The sequence below is a fragment of the Heteronotia binoei genome, chromosome 8, assembly GCF_032191835.1.
Source record: "Heteronotia binoei isolate CCM8104 ecotype False Entrance Well chromosome 8, APGP_CSIRO_Hbin_v1, whole genome shotgun sequence".
Lineage (NCBI taxonomy): Eukaryota > Metazoa > Chordata > Lepidosauria > Squamata > Gekkonidae > Heteronotia > Heteronotia binoei.
Window position 1 is genome coordinate 59,652,550 of NC_083230.1, and position 14,024 is coordinate 59,666,573.

The 14,024-nt window shown below is 43.3% G+C and overlaps 1 protein-coding gene across 1 annotated transcript in view; it reads left to right on the forward strand.

The window, feature by feature from the left end:
- Positions 1–14,024, forward strand: part of PTPRQ (protein tyrosine phosphatase receptor type Q) — a 213,067-nt gene that overhangs the window by 101,739 nt on the left and 97,304 nt on the right. The window contains exons 27-28 of the mRNA XM_060244417.1: positions 3,823–3,964; positions 5,516–5,788. Of these exons, the coding sequence (XP_060100400.1) occupies positions 3,823–3,964; positions 5,516–5,788 (415 nt within the window). The remainder of the gene's footprint in view (positions 1–3,822; positions 3,965–5,515; positions 5,789–14,024) is intronic.

Sequence of the window (14,024 nt, forward strand, 5' to 3'; positions counted from 1 at the left end):
GATCCTTTGATTTGCCAGTGGTCTCTTTCACTTGTTCTGACTTTTCTAATGCAGTGGTCCCCAACTCCCGGGCCGCAGACAAGTACCGGTTCATGACCTGTTAGCAACTGGGCCACAGAGGCAGTTCACCCGCCTGGGTCCCAGGTGGGTGAAAGTGGCAGCGTAGCTTCACTCCAAAGCACAGCCTCTTTAATCCTCCCAGGTGGGTGGAAGGGGCAGTGTGGCAGTGACCTTTGCCTACCACTCATTTTAAGTCCCCCATGAGGGGGCAGGGATGGGATGTGGGCAGGGGGGCAGCCTGGGACAGCAAAACCCCCAGCAGTGCCACCACCACAAGTCCATGGAAAAATTGTCTTCCACAAAACCGGTCCCTGGTGCCAGAAAGATTGGGGGCCACTGGTCTAATGCACATATCTACTGAATCCCTTGCAACATGCTTAGAAGAGCCAGTATCAATGAAAGTCTGTTTTGGTAGCAGTACATCGGCCAGGAAGAAAAGCAAACTAGCAGCCCTGCAGGTGGAACCTCCATTTTTGAAGAGCTTCACTGAGAGTGTAGTCTTAGGTTCCTCCCTAAGGTGGTCTTCAAATTCATATATCTCAGGAGATCATTTTACCGGTATTTTTCCCTGTGCCAAGTTCTTGACAATTAGTGTCATCTGCATTCTTTAGATGTTAGAAGGGTGCTGTTTTACCTTTAAAGGACCGAGGAATTTTATAAATTGAAAATATAGTTTGTATGTTTGGGGACCTAATAAAGGGAAGAAGATTTCTTCCCAGACACTGTCCAGATCATAAAATCAAAGAATCAAAGAGTTGGAAGTGACCTCCAGGGTCATCTAGTATAACCTCCTGCACAATGCAAGAACTTCACAAATACCTCCTCTCCCACACATGCATCCCCAGTGACCTCTGCTCCACGCCCAGAAAAACCTCCATGATCTCTTGCCATACTGGCCTGGAGAGAAATTGCTGGCTGACCCCAAAGTGACAATCAGCATTTTCCTGGGTATATAAGAAAGGGTCACAAGAACTAAGCAATGATGCAACCCTTCCTGTCCTCCTTCTCATGATCTGCCTAATTCACAGACTCAGCATTGCTGTCAGATGACCATCTATAGCCTCTATTTAAAAATCTCCAAGGAAAGAGAACCCATCACCTCCTGAGGAGGCCTGTCCCACTGAAGAATCACTCTGCCAGGAAGTTCTTCCTAATGTTTAGCTGGAAACTTTGATTTAATTTCAAACCCTTAGTTCTTATCTGACCTTCTGAGGCAACAGACCTTCTGAGGAATCATTAACAAGCACTCTTTGGATGCGATCTGTCAACCAGTTACAGATCCATCTAACAGTAACAGGATCCAAACCACACCTTACCAACTTTCCTCTTTCTCTACAAGCACTGGTTATTTGTTTATATTCATTCTTTTTAAAAGACCCTCCTTCCATTTCCTGAATGAGGTTTTTTTTTATTTCTCAAGTCCTTAGAGAGCTGCTTATGGAACCACCTTGGCTTCTTTAGGCTCCTCCCATTTTTCCTTCTCATAGGAATCCTTTGTGATTGCGCTTTCAATATTTTGCTTTTAAGAAACTCTCACCCCTCTTGAACTCCCTTCTCCTTAAGTATTTCTGGCCATGGGATTTTACCTAGCATAACTCTAAGTTTGTCAAAATTTGCTTTCCTAAAGTCCAACCTATATTTGCTATATTTAGCATCTTAATGTTAATTTTAATGTAACTGTATATTGATTTAAGATGATTTTATTGCTATGTATGATTTTATTGTATTGTATTACATTTATGTGTTTTGAGCCGCCCTGAGCCTGCTTGTGCGGGGAGGGCGGGATACAAATAATAATAATAATAATAATAATAATAATAATTATTATTATTATTATTATTATTATTATTATTATTATTATTATTATTATTATTATTATTATTATTATTATTATTTCTGACTACATGCAGCTTTTCCCTTTCCCAAGACTATAAATTCCAAAATCATATGGTCACTACTGCCCAGCATGCCCACTGCTTCCACCTCATCAACCAGTTCTTCTCTGTTGGTGAAAAGCAAGTGCAAGATAGCAGACCCCCTTGTTTCCTTCTCCACTTTCTGGAAAATGAGAGCCAGGTTGGTGTGGAGAGCCAGTTTGGTGTAGTGGTTAAGTGTGCGGACTCTTATCTGGGAGAACCGGGTTTGATTCCCCACTCCTCCACTTGCACCTGCTAGCATGGCCTTGGCAGAGGTTGTCCTTGAAAAGGCAGCTGCTGTGAGAGCCCTCTCCAGCCCCACCCTCCTCACAGGGTGTCTGTTGTGGGGGAGGAAGGTAAAGGAGATTGTGAGCCACTCTGAGACTCTTCGGAGTGGAGGGCGGGATATAAATCCAATATCATCTTCTTTCTTCTTGTCAGCAAGACAAATCAGGAATTTATTTGACCTTTCATTTTCAGCAGTGTTGGGCTTCCAACAGATGTCTGGGTAATTGAAATCTCCCATCACCACTGTGTCCTTTTTCTTTGAGAACTTGGCAGTCTGCTGTAGGATTATCTTATCTAAGTCCTCTGCCTGGCTTGGTAGAGATGGATTGCCTCTACCACAAGACAATGTTATAAGTTAGCAGACATACCACATCCTTTAGAGATTAATGCACATTCTACTACAGCTGTAGCTTTCTCTGCAGCCTTCTTTGATGGCTTGCCTTTGACAGAGATTTGCTGAGCTTCTACTTGGTCATCTGCTGACACCTTCATATGTCACTATGCCTTGGATCTGCAGGTGAGATGAGAGGCCCAGGTAGGAAAGGCAGTTCTTCAGTCTGTGTTTAAGCGAGGTAAGCATGCCTCACAGCCTCTTAAATAGCTTGCTAGGATTCCCATGTGGAACTGCACAGAAGACTGATAGTGAAAACAGGGTTGCACTTATGTGTAACTGCTGTTCATCAAGTATCTTCTGTGCAAGCACACATGCCCTCCCTCATGCCCTGCTGTGTGCTCTTGCTTTAGCGATGCTGAAGGTACTGAGGCTGGAGGCACTGAAGTGGGTGAGCATGTGGTCCCTATGTGAGAACTAAGACTCTCGTTCCAGAGCACAGCACCCTCTGGAGTCTTTTAGCTGTAAAACCTCTCTGATGGCAGGTCTGCTCATGCACAGTCCCCCATGTGGGCCTGCACAGCAGATACTCAATGAACAACAGTTACTTGTAAGTTCACCTCTGCTTTCATTTGTGCTGATAAGTATTACTACTGAGCAGGCTGTGGCCATCATAGCAAAGTCTGGCCATTTCTGTCTGCCCCTGTATAGGTAATGTGATGGTGGTGGTCTATTTTTATTCTAATTTTAATGTTCTGGCTGAGTTTTTAATAGTTTTCCTAATTTTTCATGTTTTTAATGCTAGTTTATGTTTTACCATGTTTTATTTTGTAAGATTTATCACGCAGGTTGTCTGGAGAGGTGGCATAGAAATTTTCTAAATACATAAATGCTTTATGTTATGAAAGACACATTTTGATCATGCATCAAGGCATGGTGTGGGCCACAGCCTGGGGATAACTGAGGAAGACTAGTCCTGAACATGTTAGACTGCTGTCAGAGTATAGTAAGCCCCTGTTCTGGTCCTTTGTGCCACTTGATGAACCATTTTGAAATTATGGGGACTTTTATATGGAAGGGGAAAAACCTATTCTAAGAAAAGGTTGTTTTTTTTAAAAAAAATGTCCTGGAGTAGCTCAACACTGTTGTGAGAAACTAATGTTTCCAGACTTATATAAAAAATCTTGCAAAATAACAGCTGTACAGTAATTTCTTTCTTCTTCTAAGAATGTTTCAGGTTCTCATAATGAAGCTAATATTGTTGGACTAGAACCATTCACCACCTACTTCATCAGTGTATCTGCATTCACAAGATTTGGAAATGGCAATCAATTCAGTAACATTGTTCAGTTTACAACAATGGAATCAGGTTAGATCTATTAAAATGCTGTGCTGGATGCATATTATTCACTTTTGTAGCAGTAGGGTTGCCAAGTCCAACCCCAGAAATATCTGGGGACTTTGGGGTGGAGCCAGGAGACTTTGGTGGTGGAGCCAGGAGACACTGGGATGGAGCTAGGGGGGAGGGGGGGAAACGGTGCCAGGGAGCATGGCGAGCCACCCCGTCTCGGAGCGGGCAACGCCGCTGCCGCCTCTTCTTCGCTCGCCGTGGCTGCTCCTCTGAGATGGGCTCAGCCTGAGCCCATCTCGGAGGAGCAGCCATGGCGAGTGAAGAAGAGGCGGCAGTGGCACGGCGGCCTCGTCCACTCCGCTCCGCCTCTGGGGTGGAATCAGAGGGGGGGTGGAGGCAGGCCGGGGGTGTGGCAAGCCGCGAGTCCGGGTCCTAGAAGGGCCCGGATTCGTGGCTCGCCATGCTCCTGGCCTGCCTCCGCCCTTCCCTTCTCTGGTTTTGCCTGCGCTGCTGCCGCCTCTTGGCTGCTCCTCCGAGATGGGCTCAGCCTGGGCCCATCTTGGAGGAGCAGCTGCAGTGGGCGGAGAGGGGGGGGCAGCGGCGCGGCAGCCTCGCCCGCTCCGGGATGGGGTGGCTCGCCATGCTCCCCGGTGCCGTTTCCCCCCTCCCCCTGCTTTTTTGGGGGGGAGCGGGGGAAGAGGGTGGAAATCCTGGGGTCCCCCGCCAGGGCAGAAGGGTTGGGAAGCCTATGTAGCAGAGTTAAATTATTTTTACTTTCTCCTAATGTGATATAACTTAAAGCAATGTAATAATAATCTCTTTATTCAGCATTCATTTTATCTATCACATTTACATTTCTCCTTTGGTCTTAAGAGAGTGAAGGTAATGGAACAAAATCCTTGCTTTCAATTTATCTGACCTGAGACACTAGTTGTTTAAATGTACATGATCAGACAGACAGAGGTGGATCAACTACCACTTCCTTGATAAGCTGAATTTATTTCCAACAAAGGGAAATACAACTCACCCCTGTCTCTATTGCATGTCAGAAGAGATTTTGGTGCCATGCTTCTGTGCCTGAAATCCAGATCTCCTGAGGTGGGGCAGAAGCTGGGATTGGCCCTATCACTTTAGCTTCAGCTAAACTTAAGGTTAAAATGGCTAATAAAGCTTTTAAATGGAAAACAACTTTTTTTTGTTTCACTTCCCTGGTTTAGGACTTTGCATTAGAACTTTGTGAATCAAAGGCTCCTTTACTTGACCGTAGATTCCAAAACGTAGTCTCATATCTCTCAGGACATTCTTACTACACTCATACTGCTAAATCCATTTTGCATAAAATTTACCAAAACTTCTAATTGATTTGAGGAGGACATTGTTGCAAGCAAGTTTGGAATTGCTAAATACCCAGAATGCAAAACCAAGGACTTAACTCTTGTTATGCTGTCAGTATCAAAGGTTGGAATGTTCACTCTTGAAACATTGCATTCATCCTGAAATATACTTTAATGCTGTTGCCCTTTTAGTTTTGTTGGAATATTTACCTCTGGTGCATGCTTTTCTTTGAAGCTCCAGATACTGTCCAGAATATCCAATGCACCGCAACCAGTTGGCAGTCCGTCTTAGTCTACTGGGACCCTCCTTTGAAGACAAATGGAATTATTACCCATTACATCATAATATTTGGAAAGAATTCAACAATCTTGTCTTCTGATAATGAAACAGTGCATATTTTCAGAGGCTTGTTATCAAATACCTCTTATCAGTTTCAAATAAAAGCTGCAACAGCTGCTGGAGAAGGAAAAGAACAGCTATGCAATGCAAGCACATTTCCTGAAACAGGTAATGATTCTTAGAATTGAAATTGCATTTGCTGCTTTTAATAATTTTTCTGCCTTGTTCATATTTACTGTGCAACCTAATTCTTGCCTTTTATTAAGTATTAAGAAAATAGTTGTATGAATTCATAGACTGAGAACCAAGATGTTGTTATTAGCGGTAAGAAGGGTACAGCCATGTAGTGAGTATAACATAACATTTCTGCTGTGTAATTCTGAGGTCCAATTTTGTTGAAATTTACTAGGAAATTAGAATTCTGTAGAAATCACTGGGACATATGTTGAAGTAAACATGTTCAGGAAGTATCCAGAAGTATTTGCTGCAAGAAAATGATTTGATTAGGTAATGTTTTAAAGCTATGTTTACATAAATTGTTTTTTGTTGAGCAATAGCTGCTTGAAATTGGAAACTCATGGTTAGGGATGGAAACAGTTTTATAGTTGTTCTCAGCTACTTATTTACGGTGGTCTATGTTAGTCACAGACACATAGCTATCACTGAGTCACTGCCAAAGCATTTATTTTTGACATCAAGTAAAATCAAATTAGGTGCACTGACTCATTTCAAAGACTCTGAACAGCAGTTTTTGAATGTGTACTTGATTGTTGGGTTTATCACAGCTGAATTCAATTTCTATGAATAAAGATTTACTACATTATTAGAGTACAATATGCAATTTAGTTGCATTAGTGAAGCACTTATAACACTTATATCCAACTTTTTGGATCATTTGTCTCCTTTTGAACTCTGACAAAGGTGGTGGGAACAACCACAAAATGGCTGGCACATGGGATAGAGCCAATGACAAAATGTCAGTAACTGAAATTATACATAATTCAAATAGCAATTATACATAATTCAAATAGCAATTCAACATTTCACACAGAAGCTCTGCTTAATACGATACCTTTCAAATACAATATATTGTTTTAAAATATTTTCCTGCATATGCAGCTTACTTTCAGTCATGCAATGAAAATCTTACTTTCAGTCAGATTTTCAGTCATGCAATGAAAATCTGCTACCAAACATTTTTTTTTAAATCTGCATAGTCAATCCAGTGGCCAGTTAGAAGTTATGGGCAAAAGCCTCCTGCCTCCCCTTTCTAAAAACACCAGGAAAGGTCTACAGACACCATATTGGGAGGCTCTGACTTACAGCATAGTAAGGTGCATTTAAATCTCTCTGCATATAAAAGGCAAGCTATGTTGCTGATGATTCCCCCCACCTTCCATTGACTGAGCTGTGTGTGTCTCAGTCTCAATAGAGAACAACCCCACCCTCCAGGCCCAGGACAGATGAGGATTGGGCCACTGGGGAAGCTGCCTTCTCCAATGACCCACTTTGGCTGTTGCTAAGCAACTATAGTATTCCAAGCTTGGTTCTGTCAGTAACGGGCAGGAGGAGGAGGAGGCACTTTCCAGGCCTGTTTTAGCCTTTGAGGGAGAACACATTGAAGCCAGTCATGACTAGGGTTGCCAGCCCCAGGTTGGGAAATTCCTGGAGATTTTGTGATGGAGTCTAAGGAAGTCTGTGTTTGGGAAGGGGAGAGGCCTCAGTTGAATATAATGCCATAGAGTTCCCCCTCCAAAGCAGTTATTTTCTCCAGAGAAGAGTAATCTGTTGTCTGGAGTTCAGTTGTGATACCAGGAGATCTTCAGGCTGCACCTGAAGGTCGGCTACCCTACACTTGGCTTCACCCTTTGGTGACTTGATGCCTCCTGACTGACTGGCATGCCTTAACTAAGCCTGACTGCTTGCTGCTATTCAGCAGCAGCCCCCTATGACAACCAGTGTGATGTGGCAGTCAGAGCTTCAGAGCAGGGTCTGCCAGATCTAGGTTCTTGCTGTGGAAGCTGAATGGGTGATTTTGGACCAGTCACAGACTTTCAGTCTAACCCTACCTCACAGGGTTGTTATGCAGATCAAAATGGGGAGGGGTGAATGATGTAAGCTGCTTTGGTCCCCAATGTGGATAAAAACTGCCCTTTTCCTAGGAAGAGGCTGAAGGGAGGGGGCAGGAGATGGAAATCTGAAGTCAGAGGGTCAGATAAAGGTAGGCTGATGGTTGGCTGGGAAGGAGATAGTTGCCAGTTCCAGTTGGGAAATTCCTGGATATAAGGGTGAGGTCTGGAGAAAGTGGGGTTTGAGGAGGGGTGGGACATCAGACAGGTACAATGCCATAGACCTACCCTCCAAACAAGCTATTTCCTCTTGGGGAACCATTGTTACCAATCTCCAGGAAAGGGCTGGAGACCACTCAGAATTACAACTGCTGTGCAGATGGCAGAGATCAGCTTGCCTGGAGAAAATATCCTTCAAAACCTCACCGGTTGAATTATCACTCTCACACAAAAAGTGTGTAAACAAACATTTAGTGCGCAGTTTATAAGAAGTCCATACAGCAAAATAATAGAATGAACACCCACATGATGCTCCCCCAGACTGTTTTCTAAAATCACGTCTCAGAGGCACTGCCTTCAGCCGCTTTTTGCAGTTCAGAATCTAGGTGGAGACAAGGGCATCATTCTGGACAACTTTTCACAAAGAGTTCAACAGACCGTATTTCCTGGATTTCCTAAGGTTTCGTTGGTTTCACCCTTCATCAGCCATCTCTCAATGCTGTTTTAACTGGAGCCACAGTACAAAGAAGTCAATCATGGATCAACGCATACATGTTCAAGTCTCTGCTACCAGAGAAATCCAGGAAATACAGACTTTGTGAAAAGTTGTGCAGAACGATATCCTTGACTCCACCCAGATTCTGAACTGCAAGTGCCTCTGAGACGTGACTTTAGAAAACAGTTTAGGGGAGCACCATGTAGGTGTTCGTTCTATTATTTTGCTGTATGGACTTATTACCTGCGCCTGTGCTATTGTATTGCACCTGGAGAAAATGGCTGCTTTGCAGGGTTGACTTGGTATCATTATGCCCTGCTGAGGTTACTTCACTCTTACTTTTGTCCCCACCGTAGAGAAAGACTGTCCTTTTCCTAGACAAAGGCTGCAGGGAAGGGGGAGGATATGGATCACTTCCTCTACAGAAAATGACTGCCTGGAAGTACATACTCTATGGCAGTGGTGTCAAACTCATTTGTTATGAGCAGGACCTTTTTAAAAAGGAGGAATGCATGCAGCTATTTCTTCTGGGATAGGGCCAGAGCATCATTTGGAAAACTAAGCTTTCTTTCTTACCACCCAGGTTAATTTTTTTTCCATTTCTGGTAAGTGGCTCCATCCCCCCTTCCCAAAACAAAGCACCAGTTGTCATTACTTCTAATATTATAATTTCTAACAAACATCTATTTCTTCTGGAATGGGATCAGAGTGTCATTTAGGAAAACTAGGCTTCCTTTTTTATCACCAGGTTAATTTTTCTCTGTCTGCTAAGTGGCTCTAACCACTCCTTCACAAAACACCAATCGTTATTCCTTTTAGTATCCACCTTGGAAAAGGGCAGTTTTTATCCACAGTGAGGACCAAAGCAGCATACCAAAGAATTCCCTTTGTCAAGGAGCTATTAATTAAAGATACAATTTTAAATTTCAAAGTGGAGCCAGGAGACTTGGTGGGTGGTGCCTAGCGAGTATGTGACATCACTTTGTGATATCATGCCCTGTGATGTCACTTTGCCACTTCCCCAAACCTGCCCTTTCCTCTGAAATCACCTTGCGGATCTCATACATCTGATGTTTAGTCTATGTGCGTCTTACATGAAACAAGTTTGGCCACCCCTGGTATTAAAGGTGTTTTGTATCTCTCCCATGCAATTGAGGGAACTGGGCAAAGGAAGCTCTTTCCCTCTCTCTTCCTCCCCATGGGATGAGGAGGGGGAGGAGCCTCAGCCAATGGAAGGAAGAATAGCTCTGCCATGTGATTGAGAGAGCCTAGCAAAGCAAGCTCTCCCTCCCCCCCTTCCTCCCCAAGGGAGGAGCCTCAGCCAATGGCGAAAACAAGAGGATTTGCTCCATAGCTCCTGTGCAATTGACCTAGCCTGGCAAAACAAGCTGTGATGCAGAAGGAAGTAAGAGAGAAGGAGATGGAAGCAAAAGATAGTCAGTTGCTCACAGGCTTGATAGGAGCTCTCTGGAGGCCTGATCTGGCCCACAGGCCACACATTTGACACCCCTGCTCTATGATATACCATAACACAACCAGCCCAGGACAAAAAAGAGAAATCACACCACAAGCACTCACTGATGCTAAAAGTTGCAAGGCCAAATATGACAGGAAAAGGTGGCAACAATGCTCTGCAGACAAAAGGAATGCTGAGCTCCAGCATCTGCATGATCTTTGTTATGCTATGATGCCACAGCAAATTGAAGCTGAGTGCAGAATATTAACCCAGAACCTCTTTCTAGAGCCTGTTGTATTTATTCCCACAACAGGCCTTATTCCTAGTCAAATGCAGGCAACAAAGAAGAAATATGCAAAACACTTCTGCATTAAATGCTTTTTGCCTTTTAGAACTGTAAAGGTAAAACTAGTCCCCTGTGCTAGCACCAGTCATTTCCAACTCTGGGGTGATGTCGCATCACCAGAGCTTTTTATGTAGAAAAAGCCCAGCAGGAACTCATTTGCATATTAGGCCACACCACTGACATCACCATTGTTTCACACAGGAACTAATTTGCATATTAGGCCACATCCCCTGATGCCAAACCATCTGGAACTACGTTTCTGTGCGTTCCTGCTCAAAAAAAGGCCTGCACATCACAACATTTTCATGACAGACTTTTTTATGGGGAGGTTTGCCATTGCAATTAGAATTAGAATTAGAATTACTAAACAACAGTGACAACAAACTTTATTGGCATAACAACATAAATGTGCGCAATCAGCCAGGAGGAAAACATCAATTACTCCAGCATTTGAAACATTCCTCTCCTCTTAGGGCAGCCCTTACTAGAAGTGTACAGCCACAAGCAGGCGAGTAAAAGGACATAGGTATAGGAACCTTTTACGTCCTTGAACTTCAAGAGTGAATTAACCCCTATTAAGCTTACTTTGGTCAGTTTATTCAGTTTCAGTCATCATGAGTGAACTGGGTGTATTGTGTCCTCCAATGAGTGCCTTGAAACTCACTGCCTAAACGATGTCCCCTATGGGCTATTACAATGCAGTGGACAAGACACACAACTACTGCAAAAGGCTGGGCTAAGCTCTGCCTCTTGTTTAAAATAATTCCAAACACTATAGCTATTATTAACCCAGGAAATGGGTTGTCCCCTGTTCTGAATCAGATTGTACTCTCCCTAAAGTAGCTAGTTTGAAGCTTGGAAGTGCTCAAACAGATATCAGTGCTGGCCAGTGGTGCCTTTCAGCAACTTTAGCTGGTAAGCCAGCTGCAGCTCTTCCTGGGCAGAAAAAATCTTGCCACTGTGGTGCATACCCTGGTAACATTTAGATTAGAATACTACAATGTGCTCTATGTGGGGCTACCCTTGAAAACCATCCAGAGCCAGCATGTGGGAGTAGGCAGGGCCGGTGGTGGCCTAGGGGGGAGCCGGGCCCAGAGCTCGCATACCGTGCTCCTTGCAGGAGCGCGATACACAAGCCTCGGCTTTCCCCACCCCATCACGCTAAGAAGCCTCATTCAGGCGGGGAAACCCAACAGATGGCTGAGTGGGTGGGAGGGCTTGCATACTGTGCTCTAGGAGTGCAATACACAAGCCTTGGCTTTCCCCACCTGGATCAGGCGAAGAAGCCTCATCAGGGCGGGGAAAGCCAAGAGGGGGCTGTACGGGGGAGGGGAGGGCTTGCCTACCATGCTCTAGGAGTGCGATATGCAAGCCCCAACTTTCCCCACCCCGATCAGGCTAAGAAGCCTCATCGGGGTGAGGAAAGTTGAGGGGAGGTGGGCTTGCGTACCGCACTCTAGGAGCGCAATACGCAAGCCTCGGCTTTCCCCGCCTTGCTCAAGCTTCTTGCTTTGATCGGGACGGGGAAATCCAGGGGGAAGGGCTTACATACTGCTCTCCTCTTTGAAGTGCGAGAGGGCCAGCTGAGCTCTCGTGCGAAGCATGTGCAGTCCGAGACATCACTTCCAGTGACGTCATCGGGCTGTGTGCGCAGAGCATGCGAGAGAGAAGACACAGGAGGGGGTGGGGGCACAGGACTCGGTCTGGGGCACCAGAAGACACAGCGCCAGGCCTGAAGCCATCTGGAAGCTACAACTGATACAGAATGCTGCAGCCGAAGTGTTGACAGGGTCATAGGGCAAATAATAGGGACTCTATAATTTCAGGCTTGTTCCACTTCCTCTGGCTTCCAGTTAACTCAATACAAGGTATTAGTATAGACCTTTAAAGGCCATTTAGCTGGATCTTTACTAAGTCTGAAAGTGCTTAAAGAATGTGAACATTACTTTTACAAATCAGTATAACAATGATATAAGAGTCATGATAGCTGAGTCATGAATGTAAAACACAGGTACCTGCAGGATTACACCAGGAACCAGTGAAACTGACACCATCTGTGCTTAGAAAGAGATGAGGGATTCTGGAAGAATGCATATCTGATTGCTTGCATCATAGTTATTTCAGTCCTATTTGTATTTGTAACCTAATAGCATGTCTGTCTTGAAGTTGTCTAGTCTGATGTACATAGTTTATCAAAAATGTAATACCACCAAAGGTCAATATTAGTTCATTTTGATATCCTGTCTTTAAACACATTTCAAATTAACTATGATTACAATAAAATAAAAAATTGATACAATTAATAAACTAAAAGATCAATAAAAGAAAGTAATGACCAAAAACAGCAACAATAATATAAGCCACCAAAAGATCAATCACATATACTCCATTTTATCTGCAGACTCATAAAAATATGTCAGATTTACAAAACAATGTAGATGCAAGTGATTGATATACCACTAATCATTTACATGGCTACAAACAACCATGTTATATGTTTACCTAGACCAGAAAGAGGAAGGTCTCATCAAGATTAATCTCAGTGAGATTAACATTCTTTCTTCTAGCTTGATGTAGGGAGAAAATCCAAAAAGAGAATATAATGCCAACCCGTTCACTATTCTAGAAAGTAGAATGATTTTTTTAAAAAGTACTTCATATGCAAGAGTGCAATTGAATCATTTTAAAAAGATTCCTTAATTAACATGGCAAAAAAAGATATTTTATATAGTAGCATTACATTCATTTTTTAAAACATCGCCCATACTTGGACTTTTTCAAATGAAGGATTAAGATGGTGTATTTAGATATTACTAATTGAAACTTTACAGGTTTGTGCACCCCAATTTAACATTTTTCATACAGTATCTAATACTGTCTACTTTAATATTTCATTTCTTTAATTTCCTTCTTACCATGTGGTCAGAAGCTGCAGAAACTCTCCTCCCCACCACCACCACCACTTATGGTGGAGCTGACCAAGGGGTATAGTCTATGTTCTTAATTAAAAAATAAAAATAAAAATCCTTTTCCAGACTCAGGCAAACAACTTAGTGTTGTTTGTTTGTTTATTTCACTTATTCTGCCCTATTCCACAAGCAGGCTTCAGTTTTTCTATTTCTTCAATAGAAATCAGCCATCACAAAGGGAATTTACATACACCCAGCTCTCTTGGAAAGCAGAAGTATGGGGGGGAGGTGAGAGATGAAGACAAGCTCCCCTCATTCTCCCGCCTCTAGCACTGTCCCTAGCTAATTCTGGTTTGAATTGGGAAGTGGCTGAGCTGCATGATTGAGGTTCTAAGCAATCAATCCATGCTCAAGATCAGGGGTGGCCAAACTTGCTTAATATAAGTGCCACATAGAATGTCAGATGTTTGAGAGTTGAGAGACATGAGCAAATATTACACACACATCTTTATTAAAACTCTTAATACTTATTATTAACATATTATATACTTTACAACACGACCATGCTAGAAGGAGACTTTTTATAAATCAAAAGCTAGGAATAACAACCTCCATAAGACCAGCATAGGGGAAGGTTAGGGATTTTTTTTTTTTTGCATCAGTGGGAGAAGGAAACACACATCTACTGTATAAATCACTGGTGACTGCATCATTATGCATCTCTCTTTGTCGTGATACCAAAGTTAGTAAATATAGCTCCTAGAAGAGCTATGAAGCTAAGGGGGGGACCCTGCACTGCCCTCTTTACAGGTGGATCTATAACTGGTTGACAGAACACACCCAAAGAGTGCTTGTGAATGGTTCCTCATCCTCTTGGAGAGGAGTGACAAGTGGAGTGCCTCAAGGATC